This window comes from Gobio gobio (genome assembly GCF_949357685.1).
Source record: "Gobio gobio genome assembly, chromosome: 17".
Taxonomy (NCBI): Eukaryota; Metazoa; Chordata; class Actinopteri; order Cypriniformes; family Gobionidae; genus Gobio; species Gobio gobio.
This window is the reverse complement of record NC_137110.1, coordinates 33,426,988-33,449,514: the sequence shown is the minus strand read 5'-3', so window position 1 is coordinate 33,449,514 and position 22,527 is coordinate 33,426,988. Positions and strand designations below refer to the sequence as shown.

At 39.1% G+C, this 22,527-nt stretch overlaps 2 protein-coding genes across 4 annotated transcripts in view; one reads left to right on the top strand and one right to left on the bottom strand.

The window, feature by feature from the left end:
* Positions 1–939: 939 nt before the first annotated feature.
* ddx17 (DEAD-box helicase 17) lies at positions 940–20,531 on the top strand. 3 transcript variants are annotated; one of them, XM_079840986.1, is made up of 14 exons: positions 1,409–1,525; positions 1,646–1,774; positions 1,959–2,115; positions 2,304–2,400; positions 3,647–3,780; positions 3,880–3,945; positions 4,075–4,216; positions 12,343–12,503; positions 12,744–12,916; positions 13,061–13,171; positions 13,258–13,319; positions 13,422–13,481; positions 18,768–19,001; positions 19,192–20,531. In XM_079840986.1, the coding sequence occupies exons 2-14, from the start codon at positions 1,719–1,721 to the stop codon at positions 19,716–19,718; spliced, it is 1,980 nt and encodes a 659-aa protein (XP_079697112.1). In that variant the 5' UTR covers positions 1,409–1,525; positions 1,646–1,718; the 3' UTR covers positions 19,719–20,531. The 3 variants fall into 3 exon arrangements, with proteins under 3 accessions (XP_079697111.1, XP_079697112.1, XP_079697113.1); XM_079840987.1 differs by having other exon boundaries at positions 1,418–1,645; positions 1,716–1,774; XM_079840985.1 differs by having other exon boundaries at positions 940–1,774.
* Positions 20,532–20,610: 79 nt separating this feature from the next.
* Positions 20,611–22,527, bottom strand: part of gga1 (golgi-associated, gamma adaptin ear containing, ARF binding protein 1) — a 34,556-nt gene continuing 32,639 nt past the window's right edge. Inside the window, exon 17 of the mRNA XM_079840988.1 lies at positions 20,611–21,918. Within this exon, the coding sequence (XP_079697114.1) occupies positions 21,808–21,918 (111 nt within the window). The 3' untranslated portion in view covers positions 20,611–21,807. The remainder of the gene's footprint in view (positions 21,919–22,527) is intronic.

Below are 22,527 nucleotides of genomic sequence, written 5' to 3'. Positions count from 1 at the left end.
TTTCTCAAATATGTGTGTTGTGTCATTGGAACAGACAGTGTCATGTAGGACCAAATAACATGTTGTGTTGTATTTCTGTTGTAATTTCGTTTAATCAAACTGGATGTATCCGAAAAAATTTTTTGTCTGAAGTGAATTGTTATATTGAAGGATTTTTTTTGAGTGTATTTGTTACACGTGAGCGGACGAAATTGTACTTGTTTGTCACACATGAACGGAACGTCGCTGTCACATGGTTTCTGTTACTTTGTTGAATGTTGACCAATTACAACCGTTTGTGGTAAAGCATACGAAAGAGCTGTGTCCAAAACATGTCCAAAACCGCTCACTCGTTCACTAATCCCTACAGTGTATGGCATTTGAGGGCACTCTATCAGCAAGGGGTGAACGAAATGAAGTGAGTGAATTCGGACACTGCGTCGAGATCTGAGCTGTCGCAGAAAGTGATAAAGCTGCTTGTATCTTACATATAACTTACTTTAGAAAAGAAAGTCATAATGACTTTATGCAATACCTCCGTGCCAGCATATTGTGGTTTCATAATACAATAAATAATAATATTAATTTGGTGTTCATAATCATGACCACCAACTAGAATAATGGAGGCAGAGCTCCCACAGGCGACAGTTATTATTGCATTCGATTGCATATGCTAGGACGGTGATTAACTTATATTAATATATTAAATAATAATAAAAATTAATAATTAATATTGAAATCATCTAAATGAACATCTCCTCCTTACAGTGTTGTGAGTTAACAATGCCACAAATTAGTAAAACACTTGGCTGTTAGTAAAACACATTAAATTGAGTTAATGCCTAAATAATATATAATAAATATATATTTATTATATATTATTGAGTTAATTTTAAAATAATGGTCTCTCTTTATTTTAATATTTTAATCAAGTAATGATTAATACAAAAATAAAAAGCCAAACTAGAACTATAAAGAAAGCTGCAAGCTGCAAACTCTGTCCTCTCCAAGTTGGATTTTGGGAAATAGCGCTTCAGAGAGTGTACATCGGATGTAGGCTACGCTCGAAATCAGAGAGCAAGTCTGTTAGGGATTGGGAATGAAGTTGTTCATTCAGAATTCGGACACCACTACAAAATGGCCGAGACCCGATATAGTGCATTGTTGTGACTGGTATAAGGTATAAAACGGTTTAGAAATTATTTTATATTCATTTAAACGACGAAATTTGTTTTTCCAGTCATCCAAAAGCGCAATTATTTTTGATAAAGCCTTCTTGAGAGATTTAAATCCGTTAAGGTTCGATCACCATTGTTTTGGAGTTCAACCTCGTTTTTACGCTCTTACGCGAATTCACCGTCACATTACGCAGTTTTCGTTGCGTCGTTTGTGTACTTTCAATACATCCCTACGTACAAAATGCTACGACATTAAACGGGGCGGGTCCAGTTGCTTAGTGCCAGACGACATTTTACTTAACCGAGTACGCACGAAGATTATGTTTTTCTAACTCAAAGTTGGTGTATTTTTCGAGGGTTTGTTGTTTGTAAGTCTGTTTTCATGCTGTAAGAAGTTACTTGCAGAATTGGCACATTAACCTAGTCTAAAACACCCTCATTAAACATATTACTACCGCTTACCAGAAAAACACATTTCCACAAACCAGGTAGGACCAGCGTTACTTCGGTTCGTTCTGGAGGAGGTGAATAGTTTGCTGAGGTTTTACCTTACTGTAGGAAATGAGAGGAAGCTCCTCATATGGGGACCGAGACAGAGATCGAGGACGCGACCGAGGGTGGGCTATTATATTTAATTGATGTTTGTTTATTTGTGTGTATTAAAACGTTTAATAATATCCGTTTAATTGTATTTTTGATATTAAGTAATTCATATTTAGGTGTTCAGTTCACAGACTTAGCTACTTGTCTATGCACTTCTGTCAGGAAAATTATTGAAAGTTAAAGACGTATCTCTCATAGGCCTCGCTTTGGATCCAGTCGAGTTGTCCAACCTCCACCTAAGAAGTTTGGGAACCCAGGAGATCGGCTGAGGAAGAAGAAATGGGACCTGGACCAGCTGCCTAAATTTGAGAAGAACTTCTACAGCGAACACCCAGAGGTTCATCACACGAGTCAGGTAATAAAGAACCTGAAGAAAAAAAAAGTTGAGTCTGAAATGGGCTTCTGTACATATTAATTTATTTACAGCAAAAACATTAGTGACTATGTCATTTTGTTAAATCAATTTAGTGAACTTTTGTGGTCTACCATTTTGCTTTTATTTATATTTTACTTTGTTTATATTTGTCTTTGTATATTTAATAGTATGATGTTGAAGAATATCGCAAGAGGAAAGAGATCACAGTCAGAGGCTCCGGCTGTCCAAAGCCTGTCACCAACTTTCATCAAGCTCAGTTCCCTCGTGAGTTTAATTCACATTTAAATCACTGTGTTATTCCAAAGTCCCTTTCACACTAAACACAAGTATTTGAACACGATTTTGAATGGAAAAAGTGGATCTGTTCATTGACACTAGGGTTTTTTCTCTTCAGTGTGTAAAGAGTTTTTTTCTTTTTCATCCGGTGATGAAAATACACTTACTAATATTATTTCTTCTCCTTATTGTATTTTCTGCTAGTAGTGATGGGTCGTCAATGAATGATTCATTAATTTTGTATTTTATACAAATTTTATACAATGTCTTTTATATGAATAAGTTCTCAGAAAGTGTTTCATTCATTTTTTTTATTAGCTGTGCATACACAACAGCACAACATCCTTTTGTTTGTTTTTAACTGACATGAAAACCGCATAGGCTCTGTACAGGAAACAAAGGGTCAGGAAAAAGGTGATTACACTAGTCTTCATTAATTTACAAAATAATTCATATGCATATCATAAAACATATTTAAGTTACACAAATAGAAACAATCAGTACCTATCAGTAGTACCTATCTAATTAAAATTTGCGTTTAGACTGCATTTGGCACAATTTGTTCAAATCTATTACTTCCTGAACTATAACTAGGGCTGTGTCTGGAATCGCCCCCTATACCCTGTAATAGGCCACCATTTGAGAGGACAGCCATTTGTAATAGTGGTGTCCAAAACCATAGTAGACGTTATGGAGTGCACTCATTCAATCCCACACAGCACCACAATAACGACTGTACAACTGATGTACGCTCAGCGGGTAGAGAATAATCAATCATCCATTTTCCAAACCGTGCTGGTTCCGTGGCAGAGTTCAAGATGAATCTTTTCATTACTACCGGAGCTGCCAGTTTGCTACATTTCAAATAATTATTAAACGGCTAGCACAAACTATGTAAAAGCGGCAGTCCTTCCTGTGTACTCTGTGTCCGAATTCACTCACTTGTTTAAGTGGACTATATTAGTGGAGTAATGTAGGGAATAATCAATGAGGGCATAGGGGGCAATTTCGAACACAGTATTTCTTTTTGTATTTTTTTTTTAATTATAATTATGACTTTTTCCCCATTGCTTCTGCTGCCTAATTCACACAACTAATTTGCTTTGTAATTTTGTTCAGTCATAAGCCAAAGTTGATTTTAAATACAGCTCTAGGAAAAATTCTGGTCTTGTAGAGCAGTGGTTGCATATAAGAATATTGAAGGTGATGTGTCTGTGTGTTTGTTTTTTTTAAGAATATGTGATGGAAGTGCTGCTGCAGCAGAACTTTAAGGAGCCCACTGCGATCCAGGCCCAAGGTTTTCCTTTGGCTCTCAGTGGCAGGGACATGGTGGGCATCGCTCAGACCGGCTCTGGAAAAACACTGGCTGTAAGAGACCTACATCTACAAACAACAGCCAGAGAAAACCCATACTTGAATACCCGTTCCAAGTAAACTCATGTTTACTTATTTCAATGTCCTCCACAGTATTTGCTGCCTGCCATAGTGCACATTAACCATCAGCCATACCTAGAGAGAGGGGATGGGCCCATTGTAAGTTTCCATAAAATGGTGTACTGTCAGAATGGTGTACTGTTTTTGATGCATACTAGGATCAAAATGAATCCATAGTGCTTTGTACATTCTTCAATTCTGCTGTTTCCTCCTTTCTGTTCTTTTTAGTGTCTTGTGTTGGCACCCACGCGTGAATTAGCCCAGCAGGTGCAGCAAGTGGCTTATGACTATGGCAAATCTTCCCGAATCAAGAGTACCTGTGTTTATGGTGGAGCCCCTAAAGGTCCACAGATCAGAGATTTAGAAAGAGGTATGGTAACTTACCAACATCTTCAATTTTTTAAGTTTTACTCTATACAGTTTTACCTGTTGTTAATGATCCAAATATAATCATGATTATTCTGAGAACCAAGTTTGTTTGTTTGTTTGTTTGTTTTTTATTCCTGTGAACCAAGCCGATTCGAGACACTGAAAGAGTAACATTAGTGAGCTCACTAATGTCATGTGTGTAAAAGTACACAGTGCCTTGCTTCAATCTGAAACATGCAGTGTGTCAGCCTATAAATGTGCGTGATTAAATTGCAACCGTTGCCAGTAAAATACGCAGTTTCCAGTTTCAAATACGACATTAATGATCAGTTTTAGTTGTAAACTGACCCAATTAGCTGTTAAATGCTCTATTTTGATGAAACTGACTGATTGTATTCAATTCAATTCAATTCAAATTTATTTGTATAGCGCTTTTCACAATACACATTGTTTCAAAGCAGCTTCACAGAAAGTGCATTTCATAAATGTACATTGAAAAATGTTAGAAAAGAGAATGTTAAAGAAAAAATGTTAGGATAAGTTAATCAATCATGTATTATTTTAGGCCATAACAACGCTGGCGTTGAGTCGTCTCTTCACAGGCGTCGAGTCGTCTCATCACAGGTGTCGGGGCATCTGAAGTCTCCATCAGAGGCTGGATACAAACTGGAGCTGACGAACTAGTTACCTCGGGACTAGTGTCCCGAGATAACAACAGAAAAGCAGATGGGAAATAATTAGCATAGCTGCTGTTCAGAATATTAATGCTGTTGGTGCGATTTAACTGTAGTATAAAACTTAATTATAATGTGAATGCTTGGCTAAAGAGATGCGTCTTTAATCTAGTTTTAAACTGGGACAGCGTGTCTGAACCTCGAACAATATCCGGAAGACTATTCCAGAGTTTAGGAGCTAAATGTGAAAAAGCCCTCCCTCCTTTAGTGGACTTAGATATCCTAGGAATGACCAGAAGCCTCGAGTTTAGTGATCTTAAAGAGCGCGATGGATTGTAGGGCGATAAAAGATCAGTTAAATACACTGGAGCTAACCCATTTAGGGCTTTATAGGTCAGTAGCAATACTTTGTAATTGATACGGAACTTAATAGGTAACCAGTGTAGGGATGATAAAATTGGTGTTATATGATCATATTTTCTTGACCTAGTAAGCACTCTAGCAGCTGCGTTTTGGACTAACTGCAGTTTGTTTATCGATGATGCAGGACAACCAGCTAATAAAGCATTACAGTAATCTAGTCTCGAGGTCATGAATGCATGAACTAACTTTTCTGCATCAGAAATAGATAGCATGTTACGTAGCTTGGCAATGTTTCTAAGGTGGAAAAATGCCGTTTTTGTAACATATGAAATATGACTTTCGAAAGATAAGTTGCGGTCTAATATAACACCCAGGTCTCTTACTGTAGTGGATAAAGCGACAGGACATCCTTCCAAGTTAAAGTTGTATTGTGAGAGGTTTTGTGGGCAATTTTTTGGACCAATAAGTAACACCTCCGTTTTATCTGAATTTAATAGCAGAAAATTACACGTCATCCAGTGTTTAATATCATCAACACACGCTGTCAGTTTAGATAATTTAGCGTTTTCATCTGGTCGTGATGAAATATATAATTGAGTGTCATCAGCATAACAGTGGAAATTAATTCCATGTCTTCTTATAATATTACCAAGTGGCAGCATATATATAGAGAATAGCAGAGGGCCTAGCACGGATCCTTGCGGCACCCCATAGTCTACTGATGTTATCTTTGATTTTTCCCCATTTAGACAGACAAAATGGTAGCGGTCTGATAAATACGATCTAAACCAGTTTAATGCCTGTCCCTGAACACCAGTGTAATTTTGAAGTCGATCTAATAGTATTTTATGATCTATAGTATCGAACGCAGCACTAAGATCAAGTAGAACTAGTATTGAGATACAGCCTTGGTCAGAAGCTAGAAGTAAATCATTTGTGATTTTAACGAGTGCAGTTTCTGTGCTATGATGCTGCCTGAATCCTGATTGAAATTTTTCATAGATATCATTTTCTTGCAAGAAAGAGCACAATTGAGCGGACACAACTTTTTCTAGTATTTTAGACATGAATGGAAGATTTGATATTGGTCTGTAATTTGCTAGGTTATTATGATCTAATTGTGGCTTCTTAATGAGAGGCTTTATGACTGCCAACTTGAATATTCTTGGAACATGACCTAAAGATAAAGACGAGTTAATAATATTGAGAAGAGGCTCTTCCACTACAGGTAACAACTCTTTCAGTAGTTTAGTGGGTATTGGATCTAATAAACATGTTGTTGGTTTAGATGCAATGATAAGTTTATTTAGCTCTTCCTGTCCTATGGTTGTAAAGCGGTGTAGTAGTTCTTGAGGGGCGATAATTGCGGTTGAATCATAAGACATCATTAATGATTGTACATTTACAATTTTGTTTCTGATGCTTTCTATTTTGTCAGCGAAGAAGTTCATAAAATCATTACTACTAAACTGTAACGGAATATTTTGTTCAGGCGATGCTTGTTTATTTGTTAGTCTAGCCACAGTGTTAAATAAAAACCTTGGGTTATTTTGGTTATTTTCTATTAGTTTGCGGAGATGCTCAGCCCTGGCTGCTTTTAGGGCCTTTTTATAACGTGACATACTTTCTTTCCATGCGATTCTAAAGACCTCTAAATTAGTATGTTTCCATTTACGCTCTAAGTTACGAGTTTCTCTCTTGATAACATGTGTAGCACTGTTGTACCATGGTGCTTTAGTTTTCTCTCTAACCTTTTTTAATCTAATTGGTGCTACAATTTCTAATGTACTAGAGAAAATGGTGCTCATACTGCTAGTCATTTCCTCTAGTTCATCTGTTTGTTTGGGTTCACTTAGCAGCTGAGCCAGATCAGGTAAGGTATTTGAGAATCTATCTATAGTGGTTGGAAGGATTGTTCTGCCTGGTCGATAACGTGGCGCAACATGACAGATTTCAGCAGTACGCAGTATGCAAGTTACCATGTAATGGTCAGTGACATCATCACTTTGTGGTATAATATCTATATCGGTTGGGTTGGTTCCATGTGATATAATTAAATCTAGTGTGTGATTAAGACGATGAGTGGGACCAGTGACGTTTTGCTTGACCCCAAAGGAATTTAATAGATCTGTAAACGCAGCCCCTAACGCGTCATTTGTGTTATCTACGTGTATGTTAAAATCTCCAACAATTAATGCTTTATCGACGTTGACCAATAGATCTGAGAGAAAGTCTGCAAACTCTTTTAGGAAAGCAGCATAGGGCCCTGGAGGTCTATATACAGTAGCTAAGGCTAGAGATAATACAGATTTCTTTCTTACATCTAATAGCGTGACATTTAGCACTAGTACTTCAAATGAATTAAACCTGTGACCTGTTTTCTGGGTAACATTAAGAATATCTCTATATATTGTTGCAACACCGCCGCCACGACCAATCAGACGGGGCTCATGCTTATAACAGTATCCTGGCGGAGTAGACTCATTTAGACCGAAATAATCATTTGGCTTAAGCCAGGTTTCAGTAAGGCAAAGTACATCGAAACTATTATCTGTGACCATTTCATTTACAATAACCGCCTTAGGTGTGAGCGATCTAATGTTTAGAAGACCTAGTTTTAGAAATTGTTTTTGTTCACTAATATTGAGATTTTCTGGTTTAATCACAATTAGATTTTTCCTAGATCCTACAGTAGATTTAATGTTTGACCTCACTAAACGAGGAATAGACACAGTTTCTATATAATGTTCTACATTGGTACTTATGTCAATTAAGTTAGTACAAAATTGGTTTTGTTCACTAATATTGAGATTTTCTGGTTTAATCACAATTAGATTTTTCCTAGATCTTACAGTAGATGTAATGTTTGACCTCACTAAACGAGGAATAGACACAGTTTCTTTATAATGTTCTACACAGTTATGTTCAGACACAGTTTCTATATAATGTTCTACATTGGTACTTATGTCAATTAAGTTAGGACAGCAAATACTGTTATTTGGACTTTGACTTACTAGTCATATGATGGTGTGCAGCGCTCTGGAGATGTTGTCCGACAGAAGAGCCGCTCCGATTCTGCTGGGGTGAAGGCCATCAGGACGGAAGAGCCTAGGTCGCTCCCAAAACAGATTCCAATTATTTACAAAGAGCAGCTTCTGTTCATTACACCATGACATTAACCATTCATTTAGTGCAAATAATCTACTGAACTTTTCATGTCCTAGTCGGTACGTGGGAAGCGGTCCGGACACGTTGCTTCAGGCGATGTTCTGCGCACCGTCTCGATCAGGCTCCTGTAGTCCCTCTTCAGAACCTCCGTCTGTCGCAGCCTGGTGTCGTTCGTCCCCGCGTGCAGCACGACAGCTCCGATGCGCTCGTCACCGTTCAGGATCTCGGGAACCTGCGCAGCGACATCGAGAACTCGAGCACCAGGAAAGCAGTGAGTGATAACCTTGCCTTTACCTGAGGTAGCGTGGACATGCCGGACGATGGAAGTACCGATGACCACAGCGTCGCGTTCCGTCTCGCGAAGAGGGGAGAAGCGGTTCCGGGTGGAGATCTCGAAGACCGGGAGGGGCGGAGAGGTCCTCGCTCTGGTCCTGGCTCGCGTCTTCCGCTGTGGAAACACCCAGGGTCCATGGCGCTGTGTCGGTGCCGGAGTGAACGAAACCAGGGATGATGATCGCGTCCTGGGTGCTTGGGGCCTGTGCAGAGAAACACGCGGAGTAGACGAGGTCGGAGTCAAAATGTTAGTATCCACTGACTTGTGCGCATCGGCGCGTGATGTTTCAAGCGCCGTTCGCCGCTCTCTCAGCACAGCTTGTCTGTCTAGAAGGCTGCGAATCTGACTCGCCAACGACTCCAACTCCAACTGCACCGAATGCAGCTCGAACGTGTCCTCACCTGCACTCAAAGGTAACATTAGACACACATCCGAGTTATTCGCCATTGTAGCAGAAGTGCTACGATGGCGAATTGTAGCTATCAGTGTTTACCGGGTGTAACGTTAAACAAGTTACCACGCGTGCAAGGCTAGCGGGCTACCGGTGTAAACAAGTTACCACGCGTGCAAGGCTAGCGGGCTACGGCTAGTAGCGGAAGTTCGGATATAAGTAGCGATATCAAAGCAATCCGATTGTTTTTTATAGAGAATCGTATCGGAGATATGTTCACACGCTGTAAATAATAGAAAGTATTCGTTGATTGTAAGCCTCATTGATCTGAGCTTATATTGGTCAAAAATGACCATCCATTGAAAATGAATGGGGGAGATCAAAAATAAGAGAAATATTTAGCGTTCAGGAGCATGTTCATTATCTTCATGTGCACATATTTACAGTGAGGGAAATAAGTATTTGAACACCCTGCTATTTTGCAAGTTCTCCCACTTAGAAATCATGGAAGGGTCTGAAATTGTCATCGTAGGTGCATGTCCACTGTGAGAGACGAAAAAAATCCAGAATTCACAATGTATGATTTTTTAACTATTTATTTGTATGATACAGCTGCAAATAAATATTTGAACACCTGTCTATCAGCTAGAATTCTGACCCTCAAAGACCTGTTAGTCTGCCTTTAAAATGTCCACCTCCACTCCATTTATTATCCTAAATTAGATGCACCTGTTTGAGGTCGTTAGCTGCATAAAGATACCTGTCCACCCCATACAATCAGTAAGAATCCAACTACTAACATGGCCAAGACCAAAGAGCTGTCCAAAGACACTAGAGACAAAATTGTACACCTCCACAAGGCTGGAAAGGGCTACGGGGAAATTGCCAAGCAGCTTGGTGAAAAAAGGTCCACTGTTGGAGCAATCATTAGAAAATGGAAGAAGCTAAACATGACTGTCAATCTCCCTCGGACTGGGGCTCCATGCAAGATCTCACCTCATGGGGTCTAAATGATCCTAAGAAAGGTGAGAAATCAGCCCAGAACTACACGGGAGGAGCTGGTCAATGACCTGAAAAGAGCTGGGACCACTGTTTCCAAGGTTACTGTTGGTAATACACTAAGACGTCATGGTTTGAAATCATGCATGGCACGGAAGGTTCCCCTGCTTAAACCAGCACATGTCCAGGCCCGCCTTAAGTTTGCCAATGACCATTTGGATGATCCAGAGGAGTCATGGGAGAAAGTCATGTGGTCAGATGAGACCAAAATACAACTTTTTGGTCATAATTCCACTAAACGTGTTTGGAGGAAGAAGAATGATGAGTACCATCCCAAAGAACACCATCCCTACTGTGAAGCATGGGGGTGGTAGCATCATGATTTGGGGGTGTTTTTCTGCACATGGGACAGGGCGACTGCACTGTATTAAAGAGAGGATGACCGGGGGCATGTATTGCGAGATTTTGGGGAACAACCTCCTTCCCTCAGTTAGAGCATTGAAGATGGGTCGAGGCTGGGTCTTCCAACATGACAATGACCCGAAGCACACAGCCAGGATAACCAAGGAGTGACTAAGAAGCATATCAAGGTTCTGGCGTGGCCTAGCCAGTCTCCAGACCTAAACCCAATAGAGAATCTTTGGAGGGAGCTCAAATTCCGTGTTTCTCAGCGACAGGCCAGAAACCTGACTGATCTAGAGAAGCCAGGAGTGGAGGAGTGGGCCAAAATCTCTCCTGCAGTGTGTGCAAACCTGGTGAAAAACTACAGGAAACGTTTGACCTCTGTAATTGCAAACAAAGGCTACTGTACCAAATATTAACATTGATTTTCTCAGGTGTTCAAATACTTATTTGCAGCTGTATCATACAAATAAATAGTTAAAAAATCATACATTGTGATTTCTGGATTTTTGTTTTTAGATTGTCTCACAGTGGACATGCACCTACGATGACAATTTCAGACCCCTCCACGATTTCTAAGTGGGAGAACTTGCAAATTAGCAGGGAGTTCAAATACTTATTTTCCTCACTGTACATGTGTGCTTGCAAAGATAAAGGTCTCGGACCTGTGTATGCGTGTATACATGCACACTCGTGCTACCGCACGCACACACGTTCATGTACAGAAACAAACTATTTTGAGTATTACAGGCTTTCTTTTTCACAGAGATTACCTTTATCCTCAGATCAGTGAGGCCTATGATCAATAAGTTAAAAAAATAAACACAAAACATGTCTTGCACAAGTTGACTTGAATCAAGCACGAGTCCAAAATTTGGTGATAAGATAGCATAATGATCCCAGTCATTTTTGACCAGGAACACCACAGGTGTGACTGTGCTATTTTGTACAAGATAAAAGCATTTCAAAACAAACTTCCTGGTTAAACATTAAAGCATACTAGTGTGATAAACAGTGCATTTTTTTCACTCAAAAACTGAGGTACATAAGCTCAGATCAATAGCCGCGTTTCCACTGTCGGGCCAAAAGCGAGTGTGCTAGTGCGTGCCAGGGCCACTCGCGCTTCCACTGTCACTTCCGGGGCTTGATCGGGCTTCCTTGTGGCCAATGGCCAGGGAGTTTTTGGTCCGCTGAATACCTTGGTCCTAAGCGGGCCAACTGGGGCTTGAGGATTGTTCATGAACAGAAGCAGGGACGCAGAGTCAGGAGACGGTCAACATGGAACATTTAAATGAATGCTATTAAAATCATGCTACCAGCAAACTCAAAAGATTTAAGACATATTAAACAAATTTCAGCTCAACTCACTTTCAGACACCAGCGAGTGTTTCAAATAACTTCCTTCCGGTCCCATAGGTATTCTGATCACCATATGAGGCATAAATATATTTATATACGATGCTGTAGGCTACTTATGCTAACCATTGCGATAATAAATGTAAATTAATAACTCATAACTCCTGTTTTCTGCTTGTGAGATGGGAGAGATCACTCAAACCTCCTCAGATCGCATAATAGTAAACATATAATTTATCAATATTAGAGCGCCAAAAGTTATGGACTGCAGCTTTAATATATAATAGTTTTTCATTTTTTTAAAAGGTGGATTGAGCTGTGGTTCTCAACTCAATTTTTATTGACAAGTGTAGCCTAATAGTAACTGAATATTTTCTGATTAATTGAGCAGGAATAGTTAAGGGCTTTTCTTTCAATAAACATTGTTTGACCTCCCAAAGGTGTTGAAATCTGCATTGCCACACCTGGCCGTCTGATCGACTTCCTGGAGGTAGGAAAAACCACCCTGCGCCGTTGCACTTACCTGGTGCTAGATGAGGCTGATCGTATGTTGGACATGGGTTTTGAACCCCAAATCCGCAAAATTCTTGACCAAATTAGAGTAAGTACTGTCCTTTGGTGAGACAGTCTCCAGTGTTTACTTGAAACAGTATTTGACAGTTCATGGATGTTAACATAACATGCACAGCAATGCTAGACTGAAAATCTAGAATAATCAGTCAGCAATGATAATGCACTCAAAAAGATTGTGTTTAAGATTGCTACCCATAATCACTTTCCTCTGAATACATACCTTTTAAGCTCAATCGTTTATGTTTGCTGCTATTCCCGTTTCCTTCAGCCTGACAGACAGACTCTCATGTGGAGTGCTACATGGCCTAAAGAAGTGCGTCAGCTGGCTGAAGATTTCCTCCATGACTATGTCCAAATCAATATAGGAGCTCTAGAACTAAGCGCAAACCACAACATCCTGCAGATAGTGGATGTCTGCATGGAAAATGAAAAAGACAACAAGTGAGCTGATTTTAATAGAGTCATGTCTCTATTAAAGTATTGGATATGAAATGTATTGAGCTTTTATTATATTATTCAATCATTGTGATTTGTCTGTATAAATCAAGATGAAAATGTTTCAAAGAATATTTTTCGTGCTCAAAGGTTGATTCAGCTGATGGAGGAAATCATGGCTGAAAAGGAGAACAAAACCATCATCTTTGTAGAGACAAAGAAACGTTGTGATGAACTGACTCGCAGGATGCGAAGAGATGGGTAAGACAGATCTTTATAATCCCTCTTAGGTTTTTATGAAAATGTATATTGTATGCTGATGCAATGTGTGTTCTGTCTTTATCCAGGTGGCCTGCGATGTGTATTCATGGTGACAAGAGCCAACCGGAGAGGGACTGGGTACTATCAGGTGTTTTTAAGTTTTTAAGCTTCAAGCTTTTAATTGAAGCAGGCTGTCACAATTCTTCCTGACAGTTCTCTCTTTGTTTTGCTCTGTGTTGTGTATTTCCAGAGTTCCGCAGTGGAAAAGCTCCAATTTTGATCGCTACTGACGTTGCCTCACGGGGTCTGGGTATGTTCTGATACTTGATGCTCATTCAGAACCATTTCTGTATACTCCCTCCTCCCTACAATTCTAAACCAAATGATTATCTGATCGCCACTAAATAATATATCGAAAACACTTTTTTGATATGTACAACATTTACACATACAGTCACATTATTGTGGAATGTTCAGTGATTTAAGCAGATGTCATTCCTATTCACACAAACACAGGGCTGTAAACTGCTAATTTTATTTTGAGAAATGTGATGTTTTGAAAGCAAAATCGCTTTTGTGAGATCCTTAAATAACCTTAAATACATGTAATCAGATTAATGAACATGAAGTTAATTGAAATGTTTGCTAGAAACTGTCCTCGGATATGTAATTGTTTGACCTTTTTCATGCCTTAGGAGTTTGCATCCCTGCATCATCCCTGCATCAAACTGTTTTTTCAAGTAATTATGTTATTATGTCAGACATGATCACTGAAGTAATAGGATAAATGTTGATCGATAAACCAGTCCCATGTTCACACTTGTAGTTTGGTTCTTTTGATCCAGACCAAAAAAGAAAGTGATACATTTTTGTTTTAATTGAACCAAACCAGTCAAGTGTGAACACACCTTTTAATTCTTTTTCAAATATATCAAATTAAATGTATTTGTATTATAGCACTTTTCACAGTACACATTGATTCAAAACTTTACAGGAAATAATGAAAATACTAAGATATTCTAGACATGAACATCATAAAATAAAATATGATATAAATAGATCATGCCTCACTCTGGGGGAATTTAGCAAAGGTGAAGGAGTGACAACTATTTACACTTATTCATTTTCAAAGAGAGTTGAAGGTTTCCATCAATGTGTGACTTTTGGCAATGCAATGAAGTTGAGTAGAGCTCTACTTCCTAAAAATTAACTGTGATCCACCACCTGATATAGTTGGATAGTCATCAGTCAAGTAGGAACTATAACTATGTTATTTAATCTGTATCAGTGTGAACGTCCCTTTTAATTGTTGTCATCTCCAGTTTATGAACAGAGAGCGGTGTCTTGTGTACATGAAGGCTTATATTTATTGAAGAGCATATTTCATTTTCCACATTTAACTTGTTCTCGTGCATATAGTGGACCTTTCTTTTTTTAATCACTCAAATCGCTTGCACATTCGCTTTTGTCTGCATACAAGTCTCCACAGATACAAAAATTGGGCTATGCCATGTAGACAGTGTGCACAGACATGAGCGTCACATGGACTGTCCACAATATGGAGTAGAATGCGGAAAAGTATGCTTTCAGATTAAGAGTTGTCAGATTTTAGGAGGAGGATAGACATATGGACGTTTTTAACCTAAATTTATATATATCGTTACTAGTACCTAGAATTCAATTTGTTTTTCTAAAGTTTTTGTTTTGGATTATTTTGGTTTAGACCTTAATGGCTTCTCTCATTACAGTTGGAAAAACATCACATACATTTTGTGAACATTTTGTTTGATATTTTACCTCTCTCTTAACTCCACCCTGTCCTTTCCTCTCCTATCTTTTCTTCCCAGTCTTCACTTGTTTTGAGCAATATACATATTTATTGATGAGTTGTCAAGTTCACATTTAGAACTCTGGGCTGACGGTGACTGACTGGTTGGCTGCTTCGTCAGTTTCCACATCCACAAGCTAACGTGTGCTGTCTGTTTCTTGTTACTTATGTAAAAATTGTCGCACATGTGGGGCTCACCGGCTCGCTGTTGACCCTAGCACGGATCTAGGGGAGCTGTTATCCTTCCCTCCTCTTCCCTGGGTCCTAATGCCAGTCTCCTTCCTGAACAAATTGTGTGCAAGTGTCCAGTTATCTTGGAAGATATTAATCAGTAGTCTAGGTCAGAATAGAGTTGGCCAGAAGTTTTATTATAAATATTTGACTTCTAAACTACTTTCTAGAATCATTCATGTCTGGCTGGACAATGACCACACAAATATATCAGAAATTGCTATTTTGTTGTGTCTGGGTATGTTTGGGTTATTCTAGAGGATCTTACACTATTATTGTTCTTTTTCCCCTTCAGGATTTTTGACTTCCTAACTGCCAGCCCAGGCACGCTGTGCTTATTTGACACAGTGGCCTCCCTCTACCATGTTACCAGACACTAGCACAGGGCTTGAAATGGATAAACTCCCTCAGCTGCGTCCCTATTTATCTTGAGGCTAGCGGCAACAACTAGCTTACTTTTTATTTCCAAATCTGGATTGATCATTAAAAAAACCTCAAAGGATACTATGGCCCATCAGGGCCCTGTTAGATTCCAGGAAAGTCTGCCCCTAAGATAGATTTGGGGCTGAATGGCCCATAAAGTGCTAGAGAGAGGGAGAGAGAAAGTTAAGAGTGCTGGATACAGTCCGGTCCGGTTTGTGGAGGTCCTGCAACCCAGCGAGAGAGAGAGAACTGGGGCAGAGCCGGTTCTGCTCCCGCCTGGCGTTGCTGGGGCAGGGCCGAGGGTGAAGGGGGGGCAGCTCAACGCGTGAGCCCACATTAACCTCTTCCTCTTGGGCCGCTCCACGGGACCCAGGACTGATCCCAGCCAAGAGTAACCTAACCTAGGGTAAGTACCTGATCATGCCCTAGTCACTGCCCTGTTCATGAGAACTGTTTCCATAGTGTCGCAAATGTCCTTTAAGTGTTTGAATGGGTGTGGTAAGTGCCATTAGGCCATTATTGTACATGTCTGTATTTCCCTTTTAGCATATTGCAATCTTTAGATATCTAAAATAGTATTAATTATCATCATTTTCCAAAAGGAGACTGTTTTCTTTTAGGGTCAATAGCAGTGTTGTTAGAGCCCCTTTTTAAACTGTAATGAGAAACAGACTTTAAAGATGTGTCAAAGAAAAAGAAATCTTCACTTTGTTTAATGAACTCCTGACATTTCTCCTCTTTAATATCACCTCGAAGTATTGCTGGACACAATTAGTCTGGATATAAACTGAATCATATTGTTAATTTTCATTGATAGTTCATGTAATACTTAAAGGGTTAGTTCACCCAAAAATTATGTCATTAATTACGCACCCTCATGTCGTTCCAAACCCACAAGACCTTCTTTCATCTTTGGGACACAAATTAAGATATTTTTGATGAAATCTGAGAGCTCTCAGGCCCCTCCATAGACAGCTATTTAATTAACACTTTTAAGTCCCAGAAAGGTAGTAAAGACATCGTTAAAATAGTCCATATGACTCCAGTGGATCAACCTTAATTTTATGAACCGATTATTCATCAATTTCTTCTAGCCTGTCAGATTCTTACGCTGTTGACGTAAAGCCCCGGGTATACTTCACTTACCGCGCCCGGACGCGTCACGCGCGCAGCCCTGTCCGCGCGTCTTTCAAAGTATACTACACAACGGATGCGCGCGGAGGATCGCGTTCACATGCGCAGTACAAAAATGTCTATGCTCTACCAGACATCGGAGGGCAGCACTGAGTCTTGTCATCAACGGGACATTCGCTGGGCATGATCGGAGAAGAACTGTAGTGCATTCACCATTGCAACATAGTTTGGAAGAAACACTGAAGAATCAAAAATCTCTCTCAAAAAAATTTTTTTCAGCGTGTTATTTTTAAGCCGGTCTTTGCACACTCTTCTTCGACGGCTGAACACTGTGCTCAATACTGTGCGTATTGCCACCTAGTGGACTCTTCTGTACTGCTGGCGCATGCGCTGTTGCACGCAGACGGCCGAAGTATACCCGGGCCTCCAGAACGCTGCTTACCATTGGCTGACGCTGTTCACGTGAGCACCATGACGCATGTGCACAATCGTTCTGCTGTAGAACTAGGAAGCACTGCACTGTTTACACTATGTCAATAGCGTAAGAGTCTGACACAGACAGCAAGAAATTGTTGAATAAAGTTGTTATTTTTGTTTGTTTTTGCGCACAAAAGTATTCTCATCGTTAAGGTTGAACCACTGGAGTCATATGGACTATTTTAACGATGTCTTGACTACCTTTCTGGGCCTTGAAAGTGTTGATTAAATAGCTGTCTATGGAGGGGTCAGAGGGCTCTCGGATTTCATCAAACATATCTTCATCTTATGGGTTTGGAACGAGGGTTAGTAATTAATGACAGAATTTTCATTTTTGGGTGAATTAACACTTTAATATTAGATAAGCTGTTTATCTTTGGAATAGGTAAGTGCTCAAAGCTTTTTATTATTATTATTATTTATTTATTTTACTGTATACTGTATAGTTGGTCTCCTTAAGGCAGTTTCTCACTAGCCGACTGAAAATGGCCATTTGAAGAAAAAAAATTAGTCTCACACTATTCTGTTCAGTGCTTTCGCACTAGCACTTTTTGGTGCGCACCCGGTTTAGTTTGACATCAGTGTTCAGTTAGTGGATGATGTGAACGCTGTTTTCCAAACCCTGGGACTATCGGAAATTGACTGAAAAATTGGCTAGTGAGACCCTGTCTCTAGGTTGAATAAAGACACAGCTTTATTTGAATGATTAATCTTATTGTGATGCACTGAAATTTCAGCAACCGAAATTCAGTTTTGGAGGGAAGAATTCATTGACTGAAATGGTGGCGTTTAATTAGCGCTTTGAATGTATCAGTGTCTACTTCATGTGCACAACGTGGATAAGCTACAACTTGGGCTGAGTTGACAATATCAATTTATCGTTTTTAAACAAAAAATCTCAATTTGGATGGGCCGTGATCATTTAGTCTACGCTGTTTTCAGTTAATACCCGAGAAAAACTTTACTAAACATTATTTGCAGTGCACATACCATCCAATAATCACAATAAGCTGTTACTTTTGATAATAAACAAAGAGTTTTCAAATTCTTGTCAATTTTATGACAAAATGTATTTTCTTTATGAAAGCTTACATTTTGGTTTCGATGTTTAGGTAAAACATTTTCGGTGCATCACTAATTATATATATATTATAAATATTAGCACCTTGATATTAATGACAGCATACTTCAAAACTTAATTGTATTCAGGTCATTGGATAACTTTTTTATAATTGAATGCCTTTTCTGAGCATTCCAATTCATCAAAATTTCCCTTCTTCTTGTATTGATCTCGGCCAATTGTCTTGGCTTTATTAGTGATAGACAAACCTTACTCCAAAGCCATACCTGTAAAATCCACGAAGAGATCCCAAACACAGATGAGTGTTCCAGTGCTGCGGTCACAGTGAACTAGGCAATGGTCCATTCCTTCTGTCTACCTCACTTTCTAATTTAAATTTTTTTTTCTTCCTACATAAATTTCTTTACTGTGGCCCCATGAAGATGTGGAGGATGTTAAATTTGTCATCAACTATGACTATCCAAACTCTTCTGAGGATTATGTTCATCGCATTGGGCGCACAGCCCGCAGCACCAACAAAGGTACAGCCTACACTTTCTTCACACCTGGGAACCTCCGGCAGGCTCGTGATCTGGTCCGGGTTCTTGAGGAGGCTAGACAGGCCATCAACCCCAAACTACTGCAGCTTGTGGACACAGGCCGTGGGGGAGGTGGAGGTGAGAGTTTCAAGATGAGCTGCAATTGGGCAGGCATATTTCAGTTTGTATTATGTGTTTGAGAAACTGAGTGCAAAAACTAGATTCCCAGTCTAGTTTGGCACCACTTAAAGGTAAGTAAGTCTTTTTCACATTTCAAATTCTCGTATCTCTAGCCTAATTCCTGGCCTCTCACTGGCTACTTCTGTAGGTGGAAGGATGCGTTACCGTGGCAACAACTCAAGCTCAAATAACCCCAACATGATGTACCAGGATGAATGCGATCGCCGCATGCGCTCTGCAACGGGGGGTAACAAAGGCAGCCGCAGCAACAACTTGAGCCGGGGTGGAAGGTCAGTTGGGAGCAGCCGTGACGACCGTTTGTCTTATAGAGATCGCAGTAGGGATGGACGAAACGACTACAACTCAGGACCCTCCTACAACAATGGAGGAGGTGACCAATACCAGAGCTATGGGGGTGGCGGAGGAGGCCAGTATGGCTCCAGAGGGGGAGAGTCACATCCAGGTGGGGGCAGTAACGGGGGAACCGGAGGGCAAGATCAGGCAGGACCTCCCCAAGGTCTTTTTGGAGCACCACCTCCAACTCCTCCTCAGCCGCAACCACTCATGGCACAACAGTTCCCTCCTCCACCACCACAGCCTGTCATGGGCTTCATGGGTCCTGGGCCATACCCATTTTCCTCACCACCACCCCTTCCTCCACCTCCCAGAAAGTAGCATAGAGAGCCATTGCCATCTTTTCTTGTTATAATAGTAACCTGCCGTGCTCCCAGTCTGAACATTTGAATATAACTGTAATATGGTGTGCTCCTTATTTTCTGTTGTTTTGTCATAGAAAAACAATTTATTAAGCCAGTGGTCCAGGGTCTTGAGAGAAGGGCTGCTCGTTTATATAGTACTTTGTTTTTTGGTTCTCAAATCTGTCCTGAAGCAAAACCAGCTACAAAGCATCTTTAGTTTGTCATAACTACATTTATCTTTACATATAGTGACTTTTTAAAAGTGTCTTTCTAAATACATCTTTTGATTACAGTTGTTCAATACGTATTAATGATGTTTATCGATGTTTTTAAAAGCAATGTAATTTGTTTCATTAAAGATACCCAATTGATTGAAAGACCTTAATTGCTAACTTTTAGCCATTTTGCAAACTTCAACCACACCCTGGAAAACCCAACTGCCATCCTCAACCTACAAAATGATTCACTTCTGGATTCACTGATTTTTAACCGTAGCTTCCATTTTAAAAGCTAACCATGCTACTTCTTACCTTTAGCATAGCACTAACCAATTACTATGCTTAACCTTACTTATATTCATTGCAAACATTCATTATGTTGTTTGCATTATTGCATTACTGTATTGTATGAGCAGGCATTACAAACAGCTACCCCTGGAGTCCTGGACAGACTCGACAGAATCAAATTGTTCATGACACCAGCCCTCTGATTGAAAAGAAGCTGGAAATGGAACAAATTCTTTTTATATAATCACTTTGTTTTACAGATTTTAATAAAAAGTTCAAAACAGATCGCTCGCATCATTTTATTTTACCTTATTCAATTTATCAAATATTTAAAATAATTAAATGACAACATGCATTTTAAACCCCAGAGAAAAAGAATAACTTTATTTCCCCTTAAATACATATTTGCACTACATTCACTTCTCCATATGTTTAATCTCTGTATAAGTTTTTGGCAAATGTACATAATAGCAATACCGATATTTACACTGTCAGGTTGGAAGGACATAATCTGCAATGCAACTGGCTTTATCACAGACCTTTAACTGTTGGGAGACACAAACCAGAATTGTTTCATTTGAGAATTGATTTAAATTCCTGTCTGCAGAGAATTCTGATGCAGCAGCATCCTGACTCGACAAATTATTTCTGTTATCATCTGAATGTAGAATTCTACAAGCATAGCAAGGGTGAAATAGTATTCATTAAACTGTACTGCATTGAAAGAGCCCAGATTAAGTGTGGAACCGTCAAAGACTCAAACAAAGAATGTAAACCTAAGGGGCAAATGCTTATGATATTCTGCCAATTAAAAATAAGCATCAAACTAAATGTCTATACTCACATTAACATGGAAAAAAAAATCTGATTAGGCACGTACGGTAAATATAAACAAGACATCAGCGTGATGTTCAAGAGCAGTACAGTGTATAGAAGGGCAATTTTAGGATTGAAGACAATCATGATTAATTAGATGCAAAAATTACAATGAAAAAGGGCTGTTTGATTTGTAATATAGATCATTTAGTTATTTCTTGCTAAGAAATTGATTCAAGTTTGGTGTGTTACCAGTAAAACCACATGCAGCCTGACAATACAATCAAACACACAACAAACAGAAATATGATCAAGAATGTGTGAAAGTTAACAAAACCTATTAAATCAACACAATGAAAATGAAACCATTAGTGCAGAAATTTCACCTGTTCTATGTCATTACAGCTGACGGAGACTCCAGCATCTCAATTCACACGTGGAAATAATGTCATAAATGACCACAAAACTCATCTCTCTAACTTCCAAACATTTAAAGCGTCATACAAAAAGGGCTGAAAACAACAACAACAAAGGGAAAAAGGAAAGAAAAACAAAATTTAGAACAACAGGAATTAAAAATCAAACAAGTTCATTTAAAGGCCTCCTCTCAGCACTCATCCGGACAATAAGGAGAGGAGAGAGACGTGGATCAAAGGCAGAGCCAATGACAGTCTGGATATGAACTGCCATCAGGAAGCAGAGGGGCCACTAGCAGGAAATCAGTGTTTTTTTCTTCTTTTTTTATTAAAGGTTTCCCCAGGACTCTGGCAGAGGGAACTGCTCTACATCTCCGCTCTCATCGTGTGATTCTTCTCCTAAATCAAATGTCAATTTGTATCTCAACCGCACCTTCTCCTTCAAAAGGGAAAAAAAATGTATTGTAAGAATGTGAAGAAATGCCATATAATCAGATAATATCTACAAATGGGCAACAAAGATGGCCACAGACATCTGACACACCACAAACCATAACCAGCACATTTAGTGAGCCATACTGACTAATTATATTCACATATACTGTTCAAAAGTTTGGATTTTTTTTTTTTTTTTTTCAAAATTGTTTTTGAATTAAGTGTCTCACCAAGGCTGCATTTATTTAATCAAAAATACAGCAAAACAGTAACATTGTGATATATTAAAAAATAACTTTAAAAGTTAAGTCGAATCACCTTTATTTATATAGCGCTTTTTACAATACAGATTGTTTCAAGAAGAAACAAAATAACTTTTCCATTTTAATATATTTAAAGATAATTTATTCCTGTGATTTTTTATTCCTTTATCCTTGTTCATCAGGATTCTTTGATGAACATAAATTTTCAAAGAAAAGCACTTTAAAGACATTTATGTTACAAAAGATTTCTTTTCTGTCACTTTTGATTCATTTAATGTGTCCTTGCTAAATAAAAGGGATCATTTATTTTAAATCTTACCATAGACTTTTGAATGGCATCACGGTTTACA

What these genes read in the sequence shown, in the direction of transcription:
- ddx17 (XM_079840985.1), top strand. Translation starts at nt 1,719, where the DNA reads ATGAGAGGAAGCTCCTCATATGGGGACCGAGACAGAGATCGAGGACGC. An exon ending in AGGTTCATCACACGAGTCAG is followed by an intron (nt 2,116 to 2,303) that starts GTAATAAAGAAC and finishes TATATTTAATAG; the next exon opens with TATGATGTTGAAGAATATCG. An exon ending in AGAGAGGGGATGGGCCCATT is followed by an intron (nt 3,946 to 4,074) that starts GTAAGTTTCCAT and finishes TGTTCTTTTTAG; the next exon opens with TGTCTTGTGTTGGCACCCAC.